Source organism: Myotis davidii, unplaced genomic scaffold (assembly GCF_000327345.1).
Source record: "Myotis davidii unplaced genomic scaffold, ASM32734v1 scaffold18, whole genome shotgun sequence".
NCBI classification, from domain to species: domain Eukaryota; kingdom Metazoa; phylum Chordata; class Mammalia; order Chiroptera; family Vespertilionidae; genus Myotis; species Myotis davidii.
The window spans coordinates 2,080,238-2,100,301 of NW_006292696.1; the positions used below are offsets into that span (position 1 = coordinate 2,080,238).

The window sequence follows — 20,064 nt, forward strand, 5'->3', positions numbered from 1 at the left end:
GAATAATATAAAAAGGTCACTGGGGAAAAAATTAGTAAGGATTTCAAGATGGCAATGGTGTGGCACACAATCCAGCACGCGCCTTTTGAACGCAGGGCCCCATGGGGCTGCCAGGCCGCCCACCAAGCTGCCCTTCCTCTCCGGCAGCCGGGGTGCTCTCTCCCCTCAACTCCCAGACACTCTTCTACCCTCAGGCCTTTGTCCGGCGGGGCCTCTGTCTGGAGCTCCCTTTCCCCAGACACAGGGCTGGTATCACCCACGGCGCTTATCAAAGCCTCCTGGCCTGAGAGAAGGGAGACAGCAGAGCTGTGGGCAGAGCTGTGGACGAGGCGGGAAGCCGGGGGACCTAGCTGTTCGCCCACCCGCCTCCCAGTAGTGCTGGGCCCAGGCCTCCTTCCCACGACTCACCTTCCTTGTAGGCCTCATTGATGGCCTGGATCTCAGCATTGGTCCGAGTAGCTAGGATTTCGATGAGAGTCTTTTCATCGGTGCCGGCTCCCTAGAATGTCAAGGTGAAGAGCATTGGAACCACAGCCCTGATCGCGTGCAGAGGCGTGCATGCTCCGAGCAACCACCAGGAGGTGAACACTCAGGCCACCAAGCCCTCCAGGATTTTCTCCCCTTACCCAGACGCAGCCCCCAGACCACAGACCTTGGCCCAATCGGGGGAACATGCCAGCTTGTCAAGATTTCCGGAACCTCCCACAAAAATTGCTGCTTTTCTTTTTAAATGTTTTTATTGATTTTTAGAGGAAGGAAGGGAGGAAGGGAGGGAGGGAGGGAGGGAGGAAGGAAAGGAGGGAGGGAGGGACCTTAACTTACACAATATATAAGAGAGAGAGAGAGAGAAACATCAATTGGCTGCTCCTGCATGCCCCCTACTGGGGATCGAGCCTACAACAGGGGCATGTGCTCTGACCGGGAATCAAACCGGTGACCCCTTGGTTCCTGGGTTGACAGTCAACCACTGAGCCACACTTGATGGGCAAAAATTGCTTTGGCTCAAAATTTAAAATGAAAAGAATATATGGTATATGGGTACTTGTACATAAAATGCATATACCACGTGTACATTTCAGAATATAAATATTTACACACGAGTATATAAAAGGAACAGAGGACACACATCACAGGATCCGTGACTGGTCCTGGGTAGCTGAGGGCTCACAGATGATTCCTATTTTCTTCTCATTTGCTCGGTGTATATTTTCTCAAGTTTTCACAGTGAACACATACGGTTTTGTCAGAAGAAAGAAGGAAAAAAATATGCTCTATTTGTTTATATTTGGATGTATCAGTGATACATGGACTGATCCATTAGGTCTTCGGGACTGAGGCAGCTGGGGAACCCGCTCCTCAAAGGTCCCCACTTTGAGGGAGGGCGGCAAGACTGATGGACTAATCGATCGGTAGATTCAAATATCTGTTAAACACCTGCCATATGCCATTCACTGTGCAGGCTGCTGGGCTATGACTATAAAAACAAGGAAGTTGCCCTGGCTGGGTGGTTCAGTTGGTTGGAGTGTCATCCCATACACCTAATGGTTTCGGGTTCGATTCCCAGTCAGGAACATACCTAGGTTGCAGGTTCAATCCCTGGTCTGGGCGTGTACGGAGGCAACCGATTGATGTTTCTCTCTCACATCAATGTTTCTCTCTCTTTCTCTCTCAAATCAATAAAAAAAAAACCATATCCTAGGGTGAGGAAAACAAACAAACAGGGAAGCTGTGTTCTCTGTCCTGGGAGGTTACTGCCCAGTGGTCAACTGGTCCCTGAGTTCTCTGCCCTGAAGCAGACTGAGGCTGCCTGAGATCTTTAACAGCCTCTTTATTAAAAGCCGCACTGGTGAGGTCAGCCTGATCCCCAGTGCCCAGACACCCAGGGTCTAGCCCAGTGATGGCGAACCTTTTGAGCTCAGTGTGTCGACATTTTGAAAAACCCTAACTTAACTCTGGTGCCGTGTCACATATAGAAATTTTTTGATGTCTGCAACCATAGTGAAACAAAGGCTTATATTTTTGATATTTATTTTATATATTTAAATGCCATTTAACAAAGAAAAATCAACCAAAAAAATGAGTTCGCGTGTCACCTCTGACACGTGTCATAGGTTTGCCATCACTGGTCTAGCCTCACCCTTCTCTCAATTCTGTGTGGGTTTTTTTTTTTGTTTTTTGAAAGTCATTCGCTTTTTTGTCTAGGAGTTTTAAAAGGACAATAATCTCAACTTGCTTTGCCAGGGAATGTTTGTTCTCTAAATCTCTCAGAGGCCAAAGCCCTAGTGGTTTTGAGGCAGGATAGTAAGAAATTAGGAAAACTTCTGGCAAGTGGAATGAGGGAAACTGAGACAAAAACAGCTGCATAGGCTGAGCTAATGAATCACAAGATACTATCTTGCCCAACCACGGTCACTTGGGGGCAGATGGCTCCCCAGTCAGAGAGTGAGTAGCTTAAATCCCGTCAGGGAGACAGATAAGAGACCCAGTTGATGCCATCACTGCCAGCCAAACTCCAGAACAGAAAAAACAGGGGAATAAGTAACAAAAAAGCCCAATTAGAGCCAGACAAACACACGATAAAAGTAAAGCAGTGAAGCTGACCAGCGATTTATCCCAAACTCCCCTATAGGGTGACTTCGATGCATCAGCACGTTAAAGGACATGCCTGGAAAGCTACTGAGTATTCTGCTGAGACCCTGCCCCGAGACCTCCCCTAAAACTCCCACCTTTAGAAAAGAGACTCGAACCCTCAAGACCCCGTGTGCGCTCTCTCCCTTGAGCACACCCACGCCTCCCCTTTCCTTGGGTGCATACTTTTGCTTTCCTTCTCCTAAACTCTAAGGGTCCCGTGAGACTTGCAACCAGGGGAGCAGCGGCAGCTTGTCCTGGGCTAACCCTCAGAAGCTGTCTCTAGGGATTCTCCTTTTACCCCTGTAACTTGTTTCCTGAGTCCACGCAGCCCATCAGGGCTCACTCCTGTTACTGGGACTTCCTTTCCCGAGTCCACACAGCCCGTCATGGCTCACTCCTGTTACTGGGACTTCCTTTCCTGAGTCCACACAGCCCGTCATGGCTCACTCCTTGGCAGCTTGTCCTGGGCTAACCCTCAGAAGCTGCCTCTAAAGATTCTCCTTTTACTCCTGTAATTTGTTTCCTGAGTCCATGCAGCCCAGCATGGCTCACTTCTTTTGCCTCTGCAACTTCCTTTCCTGAGTCCACGCAGCCCAGCCCAGGTTCGCTCCTGTTGCTGTGGTTGTGCCTCTTCTACATTAAGCTTCCTTTGTTGCACTGTCCCCAGCTCTAATAAACATACTCTCAAAATCTCCTAGACCTGTGTTGTGACATCTTTTCCTGCATGAAGTCAAGAACCCACACATTGCAGACCGTGCAGGGCAGACCCGCCTTGGTCCCGGTCCCTTTCTGGTGACAATTTCATGTAGTTGTCAAGTCAGGTTCTAGAGCCAGATGGATTTGATCCGAATCCCAGCTCTACTACTTCACAGCGCTGTGACTTTGACCAAGCAACCTAACCTCTGAGCCTCAGTTTTCTCATCTGTAAAATGGGGACAAAAAAAAAGCCTTGCCTTGTGGGTTGACGGGACAAGTCACTAAGCGAAAACACGCAGCCCAAGTTAGGTGCTACTATCTGCCCTTATTAAAGGGTATTGGCTCCTGGCCCCGCTGGAGCCTTGGGAAGCAAAGCAGCCTCAGCAACAGCCGGGCTGGGACAGAATGCCCTTTCTCGCTACTCGCAGGGCCAGCCTTCAGAGCGAACGGCGCCCTTCATACCTGTGACCGCACTTGACCCTCTCCCACGTTTAGAGGGCAGGGATGACTGTTTCCATTTCACAGCTGAAAGCACACAGGCTGAGAAGTGTAAGTGGCCCAGCAGCACCCAGTACGTATGTGGCCGGGCCAGACTAGAATACAGACTCCAACGGCTGCTGCTGCTCCTTCCAGACCCACCCCGCTTCCTCCAGCTGCTCCAGGAGCTCTCTCCGACCCCTCTGGTTACTGGGCCTGTGGACCACTCGAATCAAAGACAGTAAACGCTGAGACTTAGGCAGAATTCCTGGGAGGAAGGAACTCTTTTCACTGGAGGGGCCCACTCCTAGGATATGCACAAGCAATCACACCGCCATGGGGAGAAAGGCTGGCTGAGAGTCAGGAGCCTAAGAGAGGGGAGTCAGGGTTGGGGAGAAACAAGAGTCCATCCACTTAACATTGTTTTTGTCCCTGGATTCAGCCATGACTAAAACCAGACCAAGTCCTGTACTTTTCAGTTACAGACGCCAACATTCCCTTCTGTGCTCAAGCTGGAACTGGGTGTGGGAGGGGCTCTACAAAGGAGGTACAGCCAGCCCACCTAGGCTGTGAGGAGCCCCCGTGTCCCTCCAGCATCTGCACAGACTGGACCCCATCCGCTTGCTGCCCACACTGTACCTCCATGGCCTTCTTTAACTGCTTGGCATCGTAATGGTCCGGTGGCAGCATCAGGCCCAGAATCAGCCTCGCCAGGTCTCCAGAAAGCTCGGACTTCAGGTCAGCCATCAAGTCCTGCAAAGGGCAGAGCCGAGGTCACGCCAACAGCAGCACTTGCCCACAGGTGACCCAGGTCAGGGAGGATATATGGAGGAAACAGGGGCTCCCCGTGAAGGCAAGGGCTCATGGGAGCCTGTGTCTGTTCTTGCTGATGTTGGGTTTACTGTTGAAAGGAACTCAAAGAGGGTGGGGAAATACAACGCGGCTGAAGGCCCGCTCTCCTCGGAGCAGCAGACGGGGAAGGACAGGGGACAGCGTCACCTCAATCCGGGCAAACACGCCAGCCGCAAGCAGGCGCCACGAAGGCACAATGAGGAGTGACACTCAGCCGTGAAGCCTCTCTGTGCAGAGGGAACTGGGGGACGCCCGAGACACTGCATGAAAACAACGTATACCCTCGATCTCGCCCGGAGCCGAGCCTCCAGGAACTCCAAGCCATTCACGAGTGCTGCTGATCACAAGGAACTGGGGGGATGCAGACGTGTCTGCAGGCAGCCCATACCCAGCGGTGGAGATGCTCTTAGAACACGTGACCACATGGGCCCCCCTGCCATGAAAACCCAGGTGCCCCTCGGTGCAGAGCTGGCTGCGACAGGCCAACGGACAGCCCAGGTCCCAGGCTGAGTCCCTTACCCGGCCGAAGTGAGACTTGAAGGTCTGCCGAAGCTGCTGACGCTGGGCGTTGCTGCGGTGTGTGATGATGTCAATGATGGTGTCCTCGTCGGTTCCTGAGTCAGAAAGCCACGGGGCTCAGAGGCAGGCCTGCAGCCCAGCTCCCCCCACGCCCCCCACTGATAGGCCCTGTCAATCTCTGGCACAGAACTCCGTCTCTCAAAAGCATCTTTACGCTGTTATCTTTGAGTCCTAGATACACTCAGCAGCTACCATCCTTCCCAAGAGACAAAGGAAAATGAGGCCCCGAGAGCAGGGGCCTTCACCCCAGGTCCCAGGGAGGTGCCCGTGGGCAGAAGCGGGGAAAGGGCAATAGATGCTGTCCCAGTGGCCTGAGGAAGGGCATCCACCCCAGGGTAGTTCTCCTACAGGACAAATGGAGGCCTGGAAGGGTTGGCCACCAGGGGGCGCTCCCACCTGAGCCTGGGGACTCTTGGGTTACAGGGTCCACACCCCTTATTCGGCACGTGGGGGAACTGAGACTTGGGAGGCTTGAGGGATTTGCCCAAAGTCACAGTGAGTCGGTGGCAACGCCAGGACAAGAACCCAGGCCTGTGGGTCCTCCGCCTGCACTAGGACACTGCTCCTGAGGCCCTCCGTGGTCTCTGGGAAGGGACTGTGCCAAGTCCCTCACCAACCCCTCCCGGCCCTGCCCCCTCCCCTCAGGGGGCCAGGAGCCTCCTCAGGAGGGTGGAGACTCAGGGGCCCAGCGCTGAGCCCTCTGCTCTCGCTCCTGCCTGGCCCCCTGCCCAGCTCCAGAGGCCACCCGCCCCTTTCACGGCCCCTTACCAAGCCCCTTCATGGCTTTCCTTAGCGCTTTGGCATCTGCGTCAGGGTTGAAGTCGTTGGCTGGACGCACGGTTCCATTCAGCTGCAAGAAGCAGAAATAGACTAAGCAGGTGCCTGGAGGCCCCCCGGGGGGCCAGGCCAAGAGAGGAGCATGCGAGGGAGGGGAGGCTGTCCCCACAAGCTCCAAACCAAGCAGCTTGGGGGAAAAGAGGCAGGAGTGAGGGATAGCAGACAGACCCTTGCCCGAGACCTGAGAGGGAGAGAGACAGAGCTACGGCAAGTGCTGGGCAAGCAGAGTGTCCAGGCTCTTGCCCAGTCAGCTCTGCCCTGGCTCCACTGGGGCCTCCCCGGCCCCTCAGTCTCGTCCTGTCCCCAAGGCCCTCCTGCCTCTTAAAGAGCCACCGCCCCCCAAAAAGACAACAGGAATGCTCTGGAATACTAGAACAGTGTTTCCCAAATTTTAGTCACCCCTGAATGACCTTCACTCTGTTTTCCATATTTGTATACACCTTAAGCTATTTTTTTACTGAATTCAATCTCTTTTCTGTTTTCCTTGAAGCATTCCTTTTGAAATACATTTAAATACTGCTCAAGGGCAAGGCTTTCTGTCCAGGTTGTTCTTTGATGTATCCTCAGCAGTGCCGGACACAGTAAACACACAAAAATATTTGTTAAATTGATGAATGAATAACATAATTTATATCACTATCCCAGGTAGGAAGTTGGTATCACGTTCTATAAACTCAGGAAAATAAATGTAATACAAACAAAAAACCCACATTGTCAAATACGCATCAACACATTTAAGCAGGTGCCGTTCTCGCCAAAAGCCAAGACTCGGAGCTGGCTCGCTCGGCTCCCTCCCTCCCTCCCTCCCTCCTCTCTCTCTCTCTCTCTCTCCCTGGGAAAGGAAAATCAGCAGGTGTGGATGGGAGGTGGCACCAACCAACACCCTCTCAGTGACATGACCAGAGAGAGTGAAGAAATGAAGAGGAGCAGCTTTCTCGCCCCGTGAAGTTCTGTGTTATTTTGTGCTGCGGAGGTCCGCCTCTCCCGGCTAAATTCATTTCCCACGTAACTCCAGGTGATATGCAATGGCAGCTCTTGCCTTATAATTTGGGAAACGCTGTTCTAGAACATCAGAGCCCAAGAGCCCTTCAAGGGCACCGAGACCGCCATGTCCAGCACCCTCATTATAAAGGTGGAGACAGAGGCTCAGAGAGAAGCGAGGACCTGCCTAAGGGGGCACAGCGAGGATCCAAGGTCCCAGATATTTCCGTGTGGCCCCGTGCTCCCACTCCTGAGTGGTTTGCTCAGGCACTTCTGTGAACACTCTCATCCTCGTCCTTTGTGGAGTCTGGGTCTGAGGGTGGTCAGGACAACCTTGAATCCTCCGGTGCACCCCTGGGTGCCCCTGTGTTCTCAGCTTTCATGCCTCCTCAGCCCAACTGTTGGACCCAGGAGGGGACAGGCCCCTCCATGGAACCAGCCAGGTTAGCAGTTAGTGGGCCAGGACCCTTCCCAGCGTGTTAGAAGTCAGTGCAGGAAGCAGATGCCCACACCAGAGTGCCCACACAGAGTCATCACTCCCAGGAGAAAAGGAAGCTTCAGATGTGAGAACCCTGTGTTGGCCAGCAGGGGGCAGCTGGGCGCTGACCAGAACAGCAGGAAGGTGCGAGCAGGAGAGTGGAAGCTTGTGGTCAAGCAGGAAGTGGGGAGGGTCTGACCTCTACTCGGCCCACTGCACTAAGCTCCCACATCTGATAGGCCACCTGCGCTGCCTCCGGGAAGAACTGGCCAGCAGCACTGGAATGGAGGGGGTGGGGGAGGACAGGAGGGAATGTCATCGTAGGCACCACACACGCGCACACACACACACACACACACACACACACAGTAAATCCATCTACCTTCTCCCCAGCCTATGCCTCACCCATTCACCAGAGCCCTCCCTCCTTCCATCTCTGAGGGCCTCTGTCCTCTCTCTTGAACCCCCTGCAATGCTGGCTCTGCCCAACAGCCTTCCTGCCCGGGTCCTAAGCAGGACAGCACTTCTCCGATCCTTCTGCTTCCCCTCTTCCTGGTACTTTGAGTGATTCCTACTCAAGTCTCCCCTCTCAGAAAAGGCCATGCCCAGCTTATGGCCTCATCACCTCCACCGCTCCTCCTGCAACGCACCTGACCTGTCGGGTGCTCAGTCAACATCTGCTGAACTGAGCCACCCGCTGTGGCTCTTACCAAGGGGAACAAAGGTTCTTGTAGCCCTTACTTAACTGGACCCTGGCAAGCCAGGGACTCAGATGGAAGGAGGGAAGGGAAATCTCAGTACCCACAGCTCCCTCCCCAGCACACTGGTCAAGTCACGCTCCAACGTCATCTCTTCACTGGCCCACCACCCGGCTCATGTGCCAGGAAGAGGCCCCAGCCCTGCTCCCTCACGGCCTCACCTTTGTTCCCCGCACTCTACACAAGTGCGACCTCAGTTATGAAAATGAGCCAGGCTGGCCCTGGCTGGTTTGGCTCAGGAGTTAGAGTGTTCGCCTGTGGACCGAAGGGTCATGGGTTCAATTCCCGGTCAAGGGCTCGTATCTCGGTTGTAGGTTCCCTACCCAGGTGGGGGCCCATGTGGGAGGCAACAAATTGATGTGTCTTTCTCATTGTGATGTTTCTCTTCCCCCTTCTTTCCTTCCTTTCAACTTCTAGAAATCATTGGGGAAAATATCCTCGGGTGAGGATTAAAAAACAAACAAACACCAAACTAGGCTGTACCCTTTCATCTCAGGGCCTTTCCTCCATCCCGAACCCTCTCCTGCAGATGCTGACTTAACAACACCCCCCCCCAATCCCCTTGGGCCTCAGCCTCAGTCTTCAGGAGCCTCTCCCAGCCTGGGTTATGCACCTCTATGTGCTTCCACAGGCTCATACCTTCCCCGCTCAGGACTGTCCCATATATAGGCCCTGGTCTGTATGCCTTTCTAGGCTGTAGACATCATTAGGTGCTTCCCACGAAGGCACTTGGTAAAATATACTGAATACATGAGTAGGGAGAGCAGGCATCTGTATTTTTGCCATTTAACGGATGATGAAACTGAGGAGCAGCTATGAAGCAGGACTGGGGCCCCCATCTTCTGGTTCCTGGTTCACACCCCCAGACTGATGCTCCAGGAGCAGACATCGCCTGTGCAAGGCCACATTCATGTTCATACACAGACACTCGGACTTTCACCCACGTGGTGCTCCTGGCTCGGAGAGTCCCCAAGCTCATCCGCTCCATCCACTGGGGTGAGGGCCAGGACAGCCCTGGCCTGCCGCCCCCCCAAGGCCACTGCCCCGGGGCCAAGCACCCACTTACTCATCGTCTCCCCCACACAGCTTCAGCAGAGCCTTCTTGTATTCGCCAGAGGTGTCATTCTGGAAGGAGGGAAGAGAGCAGGGTTACCTCATCCCCAGCCCTGGGATCCTCAGACAAGGAGAGACAGTTCTGGGGAGCCCCAAAGAGGGGAGGCGAAAGATCTATTCACTGAGGCCCTGACTCTCCTCCTGTCTGGCAGTGGCCGAGACACCAAACAGCGGTGTACCCACAAGTATTTAACAGCTGCTCTCTGGGGGGAAAAGCAAAAAAGTCCTGATGTGTAGCATCTGCCAATTTCTGGGTATAAATATCTCCAACAGACAATTCCAAGCACCAATCTGATTTCACAGACTGTGAAATTAAGAAGAAACGCTCACTGCTCATCTACCAGATAATCCGCAGCCCAGCCCTCCCAAAGTGAAGACAGGCCTCCACGCACAAAAACATTGGCAAAGGCAAAAAGTAAGCAAACAAATGCACATTTAATGGGAGTGGCATATTCCCTCTTGGAGCTTCATAATGGACTTAACACATTAAAAGCTGTGAGAAATTCTGAGATAAAGAAACTGGCTTATCTTTGCTTATTCTAGTTTTTTTCCAAACATGTTCCCGTGGAGCCCTTTTGCACGTCATGCCTATAAAATTCTGCTTCAGAAATACACTTAGGGAGCACAGCCTGAACTCAGAAAGCTTCACCCCCACCTCCCCAAAGGAGAAAAAAACCCGACTCTACATCAGTCTCCTGACCAAGTCTCATGAGCTGGACACCCCAGAGTCAGCAACTGGCCCAGGGCCAAGAGGTCCCCAATTAACTCTTCAGTGTCCCTCCTTCCCCAGGACTGAACGCTCGCCGCCCTGGGATGGAGTCCTGCTGGATTCAGCGTGCATGCCTTTCAGGACCCAGCCCTGCCTTCTCTAAGAGGCGCCTCTCGGATTCACGTCTCACAAGCACCGGCAGACATTGGCTTCCCCGAATGTGCCACGGGCAGGGCTCCCGGAGCGCCCGGGACTCCAGCTTTCCAGGACAGCCGCTCCCAGCCCTGTCTCGTCCCCTCGCCCCGCTTACCTTGATCATGCTGTAAAGCGACTTCTCGTACTTGGTCCGGAATATCTCCCGAATGTCCAGCATGTCCAGCTCACTCCGGGAGACCATGATGCGGATCAGGGTGTTGTCCCGAGTCCCCAGCCCCTGGAAGACAAGTGGGTTTGGGGGACGGAGTTGAGAGGAGGCCAGAGCGCTGACAGCCCCCCAGCTTAGTTGAAAATACAATTTTCCTAACAAAACGTTACGATCAGGAGCAAAAGAAGCAGAGCCTGGCCTTCCCTCCCTGTGTGTCCCTCCTGCTTTGATCTCCATCATTCCGACCCTCGTAAGTTTACCTCACTTTGTAGCTCTAAGGAATATATTGTTTCGGTTTGCACATCTGGGATCTTTGTAACTGTGCCACGGTGACCTTATTTTCCCTGCTACTCCTGATGGAGACTGGGTTGTTCCTAGTGTTTTCCTGACACGGACAATACTGAGAAGACTGTAAGAACACAGGCCACACCTTTCCAGGGTCCCACTCTGGCACCGGGAGACACGGAATAGGCTGCCCACCCCTGTGGGACGGTGGCACTGGGGCCTGGGCCTCTGGCCTCTGGCAACACATGCCTGCGTTCATTTCCCTGTGTGCTATGGGCATGTCATCGGTTCTCTGTGTCCTGGGTGTTGTCAGATGCCCAGAGTGAAGTTGCTGGGTCGTGTGAGAGCATTGTGACTCTTAGCGGACAATGCAAAAGTGCTTTCTACTTATCTTGGTCTCTTTTTTTTTTTTTTTTTTTTAAAAAAAAAGCCCCTGACCGGAATCGACCCTGGGACCTTTGAGTCCGCAGGCCGACGCTCTATCCACTGAGCCAAACCAGTCAGGGCTATCTTGGTCTCTATATGAACATTCTGATTGATTTTTCTTAAAGTGGGGGTTTCCAGTCCACCTGGCTGGGTGGACTGGGTGCAGACTGTCACTGTGCCCTCTGCTCAGTCGGGAGGCCAGGGCAGGTACTGGGTGGGAAGGTGTGTGATCAGGGAGCATCGCAGGCTCTGGAGCTCACCTGGGAAATCTGCTCTCACTCTGACCTGCAGCCAATCCCCGAAGGCCCCCTTGGGCCAGTGGACCACAGGGACTTGCCCAAGAGTCCTGGTGGGGTGGGCAGACCCCTCCCCGAACCTCATTCACATCAAACCCATCACGCACCTTCATGGCCTTGAAGAGCCGCTCAGCAAAGTACTCAGGGGTGCTCCGGATACACTTCACTGAGAAGGAAGAAAAGGTGGTTTCAGGAGGAGGATGGAGTGACCTGCCCCTGTTGCCATTGCTTAGGGGGCACCAAGTCCAAACCCAGGAAGAACTTGGCTCCTGATAACCTGCAGCCCCAGAGCATCCCAGACCTGCCCGCTTGTACTGCAAAACCAGGGGGGAAAGAACTCAGGACGCGGGCCTCTTGTCATGTGGGTCATGCATTACAACGACCCACTTTCTAGTCCTTTGGGGGTCCACAGGGAACTGGGCCAGGTGGGTGGTAGCATCTGAGCGGAGCAGGGAAAGGTGTGTCTTTAGATTCGGCTGCACTGAAAGGTACTGGCTGCTGGACTGCTGGACCCCGTGGGCAGAGCAGCCAGAACCTGACCACTGGAAATGGGGCTGCCAGGGGACAGCTCTGGGTGGGAAGATGAGGCCTGGGCTGTAGCCCTCTCCCAAGAAACACACACACAACCCAGGCTCAGACATGTGGGCTCTTGGAATGTCTCGATCGCAAGGGCCTCTGGGTCAGGCAGTCCGTCCCCTGCCTCCATTCGTCAGATGACGACACTGAGGACCAGCAAGGATAAGAGGCTTGCTTTAAGTCAACAGCAGATTTGGGAGCAGCCCAGGTTTGAATGTTGACTCCACATTGACCAGTCAGCTCCTGGCATCCCTCACACCGGAAGTTCATTACAAAACGACCCCTCGGCCAGCGACGCAGCCTCTGTGCAACTCAGTTTTCTCATCCGTGAAATGGAGACAACGACAGTGCCCACTCCAGGGTCCTTTTTGAAGATCACACCCTCAGCACAGTGCCTGGCACACAGCTCACGCTCCACGAAACCCACTCTCCTGGCCAGTGTTTCCTGACCCCGGCCCAGTGCGCTTTCTCATCCCACCACACGCTGGAGGGTGAGCAGGGGGAGGAAGCCGGTGCCTGAAGCTCGACCCTCGCCTCCCACCTCAGTGGTGATGCTCTGGCCAAACCTTTGGAACTCATTGCCCAACTGCTCTCCCCTTCCCATGTCCACACCACAGGGCTTCTCTTTCCCACCCTCAGCCCCTTGATCCTGGGCCAGCACCCAGCCTCCCTTGCAGCCCCAGAGGCGACATCAGGACATACCCACAGCCAGCATCAGCTTCTCAAAGTCCCCGGACAGCTCCGCTCGGATGCTGGCTTCAATGGGCTTCCCCGTGGTCTTCAGATACTCATCGAACACTGAGGGGGACAGAGAGTCGGGGGGTGTCAGGAATGTCCCCATGGCTTTGAGAACAAACAAGGGAGTCAGAGGGGGAAGGCGCTGTGGCCAGGAGAGAGTGCCAGCATGAAGGCAGGGCTGGTGCTGGGGAGGTGGCAAGGAGGCCGTGCACACACCAGCCACCTGCTGCGAATGCTGTGAGCGCCTGTGCACACCTCGGGCTCCAGCGTGAGGATAGACGGGACTTAGATGGAGGGGATAAGCATCCTCCTAATGACTCTGGTGAAGGACATAGAGACCACTGCCCAATAAAATCAGGACCGGCGCCTGGGCTGCTGATGAGGTAGTTCCCATGCTCCATTGTAGGGAAGGAGAACAGAATTCTTGGCAAACTCCCAGGGGGCAGCTGCAGTCTCTCCTGGCGCTTACCCAACCGAAGATGCTGCTTGCTGCGATTCCCCAAAATGTAAACGAACTGGGCTTCATCTGTTCCCCATTTCAGTTCCCCCGCCTCGTACAGGTCCTGAAGGGGGAGAGGGAGGGCCGAATGAAAGAGGAACCTCAGGACGCAGGGTCGCTGGCCAAGACTCTCAGAAGTGATGCTCAATCCCTGAGCAGACCAGTAACTGGCAGCCTCAGGACCTTTGCATATTCCGCACAGCTTTCCCCCTTTCTTTCTGGGAAACTCCCAGTCAAGCTTCAAGTGCCAGATGAGACATCCCATTGGTTCTCCAAGCACTTCCTGATATCCCCAGGCAGACTTGTTTCCCTCCCTCCCCCTCTCTTCCAGTTTCTGCTTATTTATAACTTTGATCCACTGTATATTACAGTGATTTCTTTATATGCCTGTCTCTCCACTATGACATGGACCCCTTCAGGACAGGGACAATATCTTAGCATTCTCTCTATCTGCCCCTCCAGAGTTACTGCATACAGTGGGGCTCAAAACGCCTGGAATGTACGTATATCCAAGGAGAAGGTGTTCGTGTGATTAACATAATCCCAGTACTGTCTGATTTTATTAGAGATCCCTCAATGCTTGGCAGAGTGCCTGGCACATAGTAGGTGTTCAACAAATACTAACCGAATAAATGGAAAAATTAAGAAAGCTCCAAAATACATCTTACCCACTTTACCCATGTTGTATACCTTAGAAAGACAACATAAATCCTCTCTTTAACAGAGCACTATATACATGATGCCTGTGAGTCAGTTATTTCTGGTATTTGCAAATTACTTCGCCTCCAGCCCTTCCCCGGGGCCCCAACCGTTCCCCTCTCTTGGGGCTCCCTCGCTGTGCCTCAGGGACCTCCATCAGGGCTTGTTTACCTGGGCATCCTGCTGCACCAAGTCCTCGCTCACTACATCGTCCTCCTCCCTGGTTCCCTGGGCAGAGAGACAAGGAACACATGGTTCAGATACCAGGGAAGGCCTGGTGCCAGTGGTGGGGACAGAGAACACTGGGAAATCCCCGGGGGCCCGAGTGTCCAGGAGCAGTGACTTACACCAGCCACTGAGTTGAGACCACATCACCTATTTTGTGGGGAATCATACTCCCTCCACTGGCTTTTCCCTTCATCCTTGGAGCTGGGACCAGAAGCGGAGTCCTGGGAACAACCAAGGTCCTTCCAGGTGCCCCCTTCCAGAGGAAGCCAGGCCTTGTACCGAGAACACCTCCGAGGGCAGGGCCCCTGCCACAAGTCCTGGCACGGCCCACGACGCCCTCAACAAGATCACAAAGGTCTGCATGTGTGCCTTCTGGTAGGGGCTCCCATGAATTCACCAACCAGGATCTGAGGCCTGGGCCCTAAGATTTCAGCTCCAACGCTGTGAAGGCACCAAATCCCCTGGTGCTCCTTGCTCCCCCCAGGCCCTCGGCCCATCGGACACTCGCAGGCACAGGGGACAGCCAACAGAAACAAAGCGGTGGCTTAATTACACACACAGCTTCCTAAAGGTTTGCTCCTCGGAGCTGGGCTTGCCTATCTCAGTGTCTGTTCCCACAGGGCCTGCGGCCACAGAGATGGCTGTGCGGCTGGACAGGTACAGGTGAAACGGCGTGAGACCTGCTCCCCAGCACACTGCAGTCATGCAAAATGCAGGCCTGCTGCCGCCAGAACCTTCAATTATTCAAAAGAGTCCAGACGCCTGGAGTTTTCTAACAAAATCTCCCTGTTTGTAAACATTAGCAACTAACTAAATGGTTTTTTCTTTTAAACCCACCGTGTGGGGTAAATCCCTACTTGGCAGCCTTTCTATGGTCTCTTTTTTATGTGCTCCTCTGTGGGGAGGGAGGAGCAGCAGGGGAGGCCGTGGGGGACGCAGTGCGGCAGCCCCGGGACCACCACAGCCCGGGACCACCACAGCCGGGACTGGAGAAGCAATGGCAGGAGGGAGGCCCGGGGAGGAGGGGGAGTGCGGAGAGAGGAAAGAGGTCACGGGAGAGGATATTCCTGGGCACAGAGAGGAGGGTGCGTGCAAAGGGAAATGTGGGTCGCCTGCCCATGCAAACCATGGCAACAGAGCAGACACCTGGACGCTCAAATTCTACACCAGGGGAGCCAGAGGGAAGCCATCTCAAGTTCAAGGATAAATGGGCAGAGGGGGAAGGAGTGGCCGCAGTATGTGAAGAGCCACCAAGAAGCCCCTCACAGGCTACCCCGTCTGTGGGGACAGGGCGGTGCACTCTGGTAGAGAGCTCAGGGGAGGGCCCCCCGTGGACCGACCTGGAGCAGGACCACGAGCATCTTCTGGAAGTGGCCGGAGGTGTCGCCAATGATGTCAGCCTCCAGGTCTCGCTCGTAGGCTGCAAGGTTGGAACACAAGCTCTAATCCCATCCCCAGGACACCCCAGGGATCCAGGAGAAAGGTCCCTGCTACCCCCAAATGATCAGATATTGGTTACAAATCCCAAACCCCAGTCTCCATGACAACCCTGGCAAGACCCAAGGTATATTTTCAGTTCTTTGTACTGACCCATGAAAAGATATGATGGCATCTCTACCCCCACCTGTGCCATCCTCCTCCGGGCACCATCATCGTTCCATGGACAGCGGCTACCGCCTCCTGACTATTCCCTCTGCGTCTGCGCTCAACCCCTCTCTAATCTACAGCAATAAGGGTGACCATGTCTTAAAGCCATGTCTGATCACGGGCTCCTGCTTTCCACTGGACTTAGAATAAAACACTATCGCTTCCTCTTGGCCTACAATGTCCTGTGCCCGATCCTGCACTGCTCCAGCCTCACACTGGCTACCAGGTCATTTCTGCTCCAGGGCCTGGGACTTGCTGTCTGCCAGGATCTTCTCCCCACTCTCTCTAGTACTGGCTCCTTCTCATTCCACAGGCTTTCCCTGACCACCTGTCTGAAGCAGGTCTTCCACAGTTAAGGTTTCATTCTTATCTCATTTGTCTCCTTCATAATATCACCACATCATCATCATCATCGTGTTTAACTGGTCATTGTCTGAATCCCTCATTATCTCATTAGTCTATAAGCTCTCGGAGACAGGGACTACCTAGCGTCATATCCTGAGAACCTAGCACACTGCCCAGCAGAGAACCCCTGTGGACAGGGGGACAGTCAGATGAGGGAAGGAGGAAAGATGGATGGATGGATAGGTTCTCCATCATTGCAAACACCCCCATTTCATGTCTAAAAACCCCGAATGGCCCCTCCCACCCATCTCACCATCTTTGTACGCTGCCACCAGCTGGTGGATCTGCTCATTGGTCCGGGAAGCCAAGATCTCAATGAGGCACTTCTCATCGGTGCCGATGCCCTGGGCGAAGAGAAGGGATACATGAGTCAAGGGCTGGGATGGGCCTTAGGCTGGAATCCTGTAGCGGCCAGAGCTATGAAACCCTCAGCATTTAGGGTGCTCCTACTACAGCTCATAAGCAGCGATTGGGAAATAGATTCTAGTCCCCCTCTGCCTGTAGCTTGCTTTGTGACCTCTCATTAACAAACTTTATCTTTCGACTGGCCCTGGCCAGGCAGCTTGGTTGGTCAGAGGTTGTCCCAATATGTCTAGGTTGCAGGTTCAACCTCTGGTCTGGGCACATACAAGAAGCAACCAATGAATGCATAAATACGTGGAACAAATCAATGTCTCTCTGTCTCTGTCTCTCTCTCTCTCCCTGTCTCCTTTCCTCTCTCTCCAAAATCAATCAATAAATTAAAAAGAAACTTTATATTTCTGTGTCTCAATTTTCTCATCTGTAAAATAGAGATGCTTCCAGTTGCTCTAACACCTCATAGGGAGATGGAGAAGGTAATGATCTCTCCCACTGCTTCCTCAGGACTAGAAACTGCTGGTGTGGGGGTCTGGGCCAAGGGTCCCTTTCCACACTGACCTGTGTCCCACATCTGCCCACCTGGAGGAGAACGTGGTTCCCTTCTGGGATAGGGTTTAGGCAAGCTGCCTTTTGAAGCAAGGCACATCCGTGCGTGGGTGAGGGCTCACTGAAGACTTGTGTAGGGCCAGAATCTTACCCTTAACCACGTCCACACCCAACACACACAGACTCAGTTCTTACCGAGAGGGCGTCTTTAATTTCTTTGGCATCACAGTAGGCAAGTGGCCTCATCAGACCCACAATCAGTCGTTCGAACTTCCCCATCAGCTCATACTTCAAGTCTGCAATGAGGTCCTAGCGGGTGGGGGTGGGGCGAGAGGAGTTGGCGAGGAAGGGGAAGAGCAGTTGCACTGATAAGAATTACATTTCATGAGCACGAATTCTGTACAGGCACTGAGCTAAGTAAGCTCATTTGATCGTCACTCTTGGAGGTGTGTGCTATCACCAACCCAAAGAGGCAGGCGTAGAGACTTCAGGGCACCTGCCCAAAGTCACGCAGCTGGCAAGTGGTGCAGGGGTCAAGTCCACAGCGTCCTGCCTGCTCCCCACCATTGTTTATTTACTTGTTTATTGTGTCTCCCTCCCACTATCAGTGAGTCCAAGGGGTTGCCACCTCCCTCCCTGGTCTCATCCATCCGCGTGGCCCTAACACCCGGCATAGGGCCCAGGCAATTTGTGGCTGAACGGTCCCTGACTGAAGAGAAAACGAGGCCAAAAGTGCCAGCACAGAGCTGACCGGGAGCGAAATGCTTGGGAAATACCCTGAAGGAACACACAGGCGATGAAATCATTCCCTCAGCCCCACCCCCTGCCCTCTGGTCGCCATGGTTACCTTGCCATACAGGGACTTGTAGCTCTGGGTGATCTCCTGCCTCTGCCTGTTGCTCCGGGAAGTGATTAGCTCCAGGATGGCCTCCTTGTCACTGCCTGGAGGAGGGGAAGACACCTGTCACCTTACCCAACCTGCCTCCAGGAAGCCCACCAGGGCTGCTCCCTGCAGTCCTCGGCATTAGCCTTCTACTCATCAGGTGATGGCATCACAGAGGAGGACCTATGGGGCCCATCAAGCCCCCACTAAGAGGGATCATAGCACACACAGTATGTGTGCTCAGAGGGCCCATGATTCAGCTCCTCATCACACAAAGAAGAAAACTGAGGCCTGGGGTGGAGGGAGCAAGGACTCACCCCAGGTCTCACAAAGAGCCTGGCTTAGAAAAACTCGGGGGTCCTAACACCCAGGACAGGGTCCTTTCAACAAAGAAAATAAAAGAGAATACTGAGGCCCTGGCTGGTGTGCTGAGTGGTTAGAGCAGGGGTGGGCAAACTTTTTGACTCGAGGGCCACAATGGGTTCTTAAACTGGATCGGAGGGCCGGGCCCTTTTGGGGTGTGTGCAGGAGGCAACCGATCAATGTGCCTCTCTCACATATCTCTCTCTCTCTCTCTCTCTCTCTCTCTCTCTCTGCTTACCTCCCTTTCTACTCTCTCTAAAAATCAATGGAAAACATATCCTCAGGTGAGGATTAACAAAAGAACAAAAAGAGAGGATACTGAGAACCAGGTACCGGGTAGTGGTCACCCCAAGAGGGGAGGAGTGGAGTGGTCAGCAGGAGGACCCACCAGGGGGTTCTGACCACAGGAGGAAGCGAGTGCAGCTCCCAAGCGGGGTGGCAGGTCTGTGGGTGAAGCTTCTGTTTATTCTTTAGACCTTGCTGGTCTGGAGTATTTCATTGTAAAATTATGAAAAATAATAAAAAGAGGAAACAAAAGAGTGAGTGCATCTTCCATCTCACCCCGACCCCCAACAGGGCTCAGGGCTGTGCCCACAAGCCCCAGCGAATCCCGCCTCCTTTCCTGTGCCCACTCCCAGTGGCGGGCACCCACCGATGCCCTTCATGGCGGTATACAGAGCCTCCGCATCCTGGCTCGGATCGAAGTTGGGGAAGTCATGAACGGAGCCGCGGTACTTGGCACCCTGTGGAGAGAAAAGCGGAGGGTGAGCTGCTGACCCTGACCCTGACCCTGACCAGGGCTCCCAGCCCAACCCCAGGTCACATTCCCAGCCCTGGCCACAGGCGGAGTCCAGGCTGAGCCCCTTCTCCTAAAATTGAGCATTGACCACAGAAAGCCTGGCTGAGGGCTGACTCTCCTGGTATCTGCGACCACAACCTGCCCCAAGGACGGTGCCAATTCCCGGTGGGAGGGTGGCCCAGCTGAGCAGCCCTGTACCACTTTGCTGGGCCCAGGAGAGATAAGAAGCCAGGCCTGGAAATGATCCCTACAGGGGTAACAAGAGCCCCGCATATTTCTATGGCACTCTCTGATTTACAAAGCCCTTTTGCCTCCATTGTGACTCTTTAGCAACTTGGAGCAGCACCTAAGACAGTCTCTACCACAGAAACAAAGACACCGAGAGCCAGAGGAGGGAAGCCTGTTGGCAGGGGCCCTGGAGGCTGGCTCTCTACCTGCTCCCCTCGGCTCTCCAGCTCCAGAACCCTGCAGCTGCCAGCTCCTGGGGCGGGGGTCTTGGCCCAGAGAGCCCAGAGCCACCCTCAGGATCAACGCCAGGACAGGGCACCGCCCCTCTGGGACCAGTAAGCTGAGCTGTGAACTGGTATCTGAGGACAAGCTGGCTGGGTCCTCGGGGCCAAGGGGCGGAGACGCAGAGCCAGAAGATTTTAGACATCGAAACTGAATGCACAATAGGCTGGTTCACAGCGAAGTCAGGGGTGGGTCCGCTACACGGCCTGAGAAGCATGGGGTCTAGGAGAGCAGCAGAGAGCTGAGAGCCGAAGGTGCCGGGGCCCCAGGCACTGAGCACACAGCCCGGGGACAGGGCATTCAACCTGGGCCAGGCCCGACATTGCAAG

The 20,064-nt window shown here is 54.1% G+C and overlaps 1 protein-coding gene across 1 annotated transcript in view; it reads right to left on the reverse strand.

The window, feature by feature from the left end:
- The window catches only part of ANXA6 (annexin A6), a 49,793-nt gene that overhangs the window by 25,654 nt on the left and 4,075 nt on the right, over positions 1–20,064 (reverse strand). Inside the window, exons 2-17 of the mRNA XM_006766271.2 lie at positions 19,079–19,169; positions 18,028–18,122; positions 17,376–17,489; positions 16,528–16,618; positions 15,563–15,642; positions 14,166–14,222; positions 13,266–13,359; positions 12,761–12,856; positions 11,590–11,648; positions 10,422–10,544; positions 9,356–9,414; positions 7,731–7,809; positions 6,004–6,085; positions 5,176–5,270; positions 4,444–4,557; positions 409–499 (exon numbers count right to left, since the gene is read on the reverse strand). Of these exons, the coding sequence (XP_006766334.1) occupies positions 409–499; positions 4,444–4,557; positions 5,176–5,270; positions 6,004–6,085; positions 7,731–7,809; positions 9,356–9,414; positions 10,422–10,544; positions 11,590–11,648; positions 12,761–12,856; positions 13,266–13,359; positions 14,166–14,222; positions 15,563–15,642; positions 16,528–16,618; positions 17,376–17,489; positions 18,028–18,122; positions 19,079–19,169 (1,420 nt within the window). The remainder of the gene's footprint in view (positions 1–408; positions 500–4,443; positions 4,558–5,175; positions 5,271–6,003; positions 6,086–7,730; positions 7,810–9,355; positions 9,415–10,421; positions 10,545–11,589; positions 11,649–12,760; positions 12,857–13,265; positions 13,360–14,165; positions 14,223–15,562; positions 15,643–16,527; positions 16,619–17,375; positions 17,490–18,027; positions 18,123–19,078; positions 19,170–20,064) is intronic.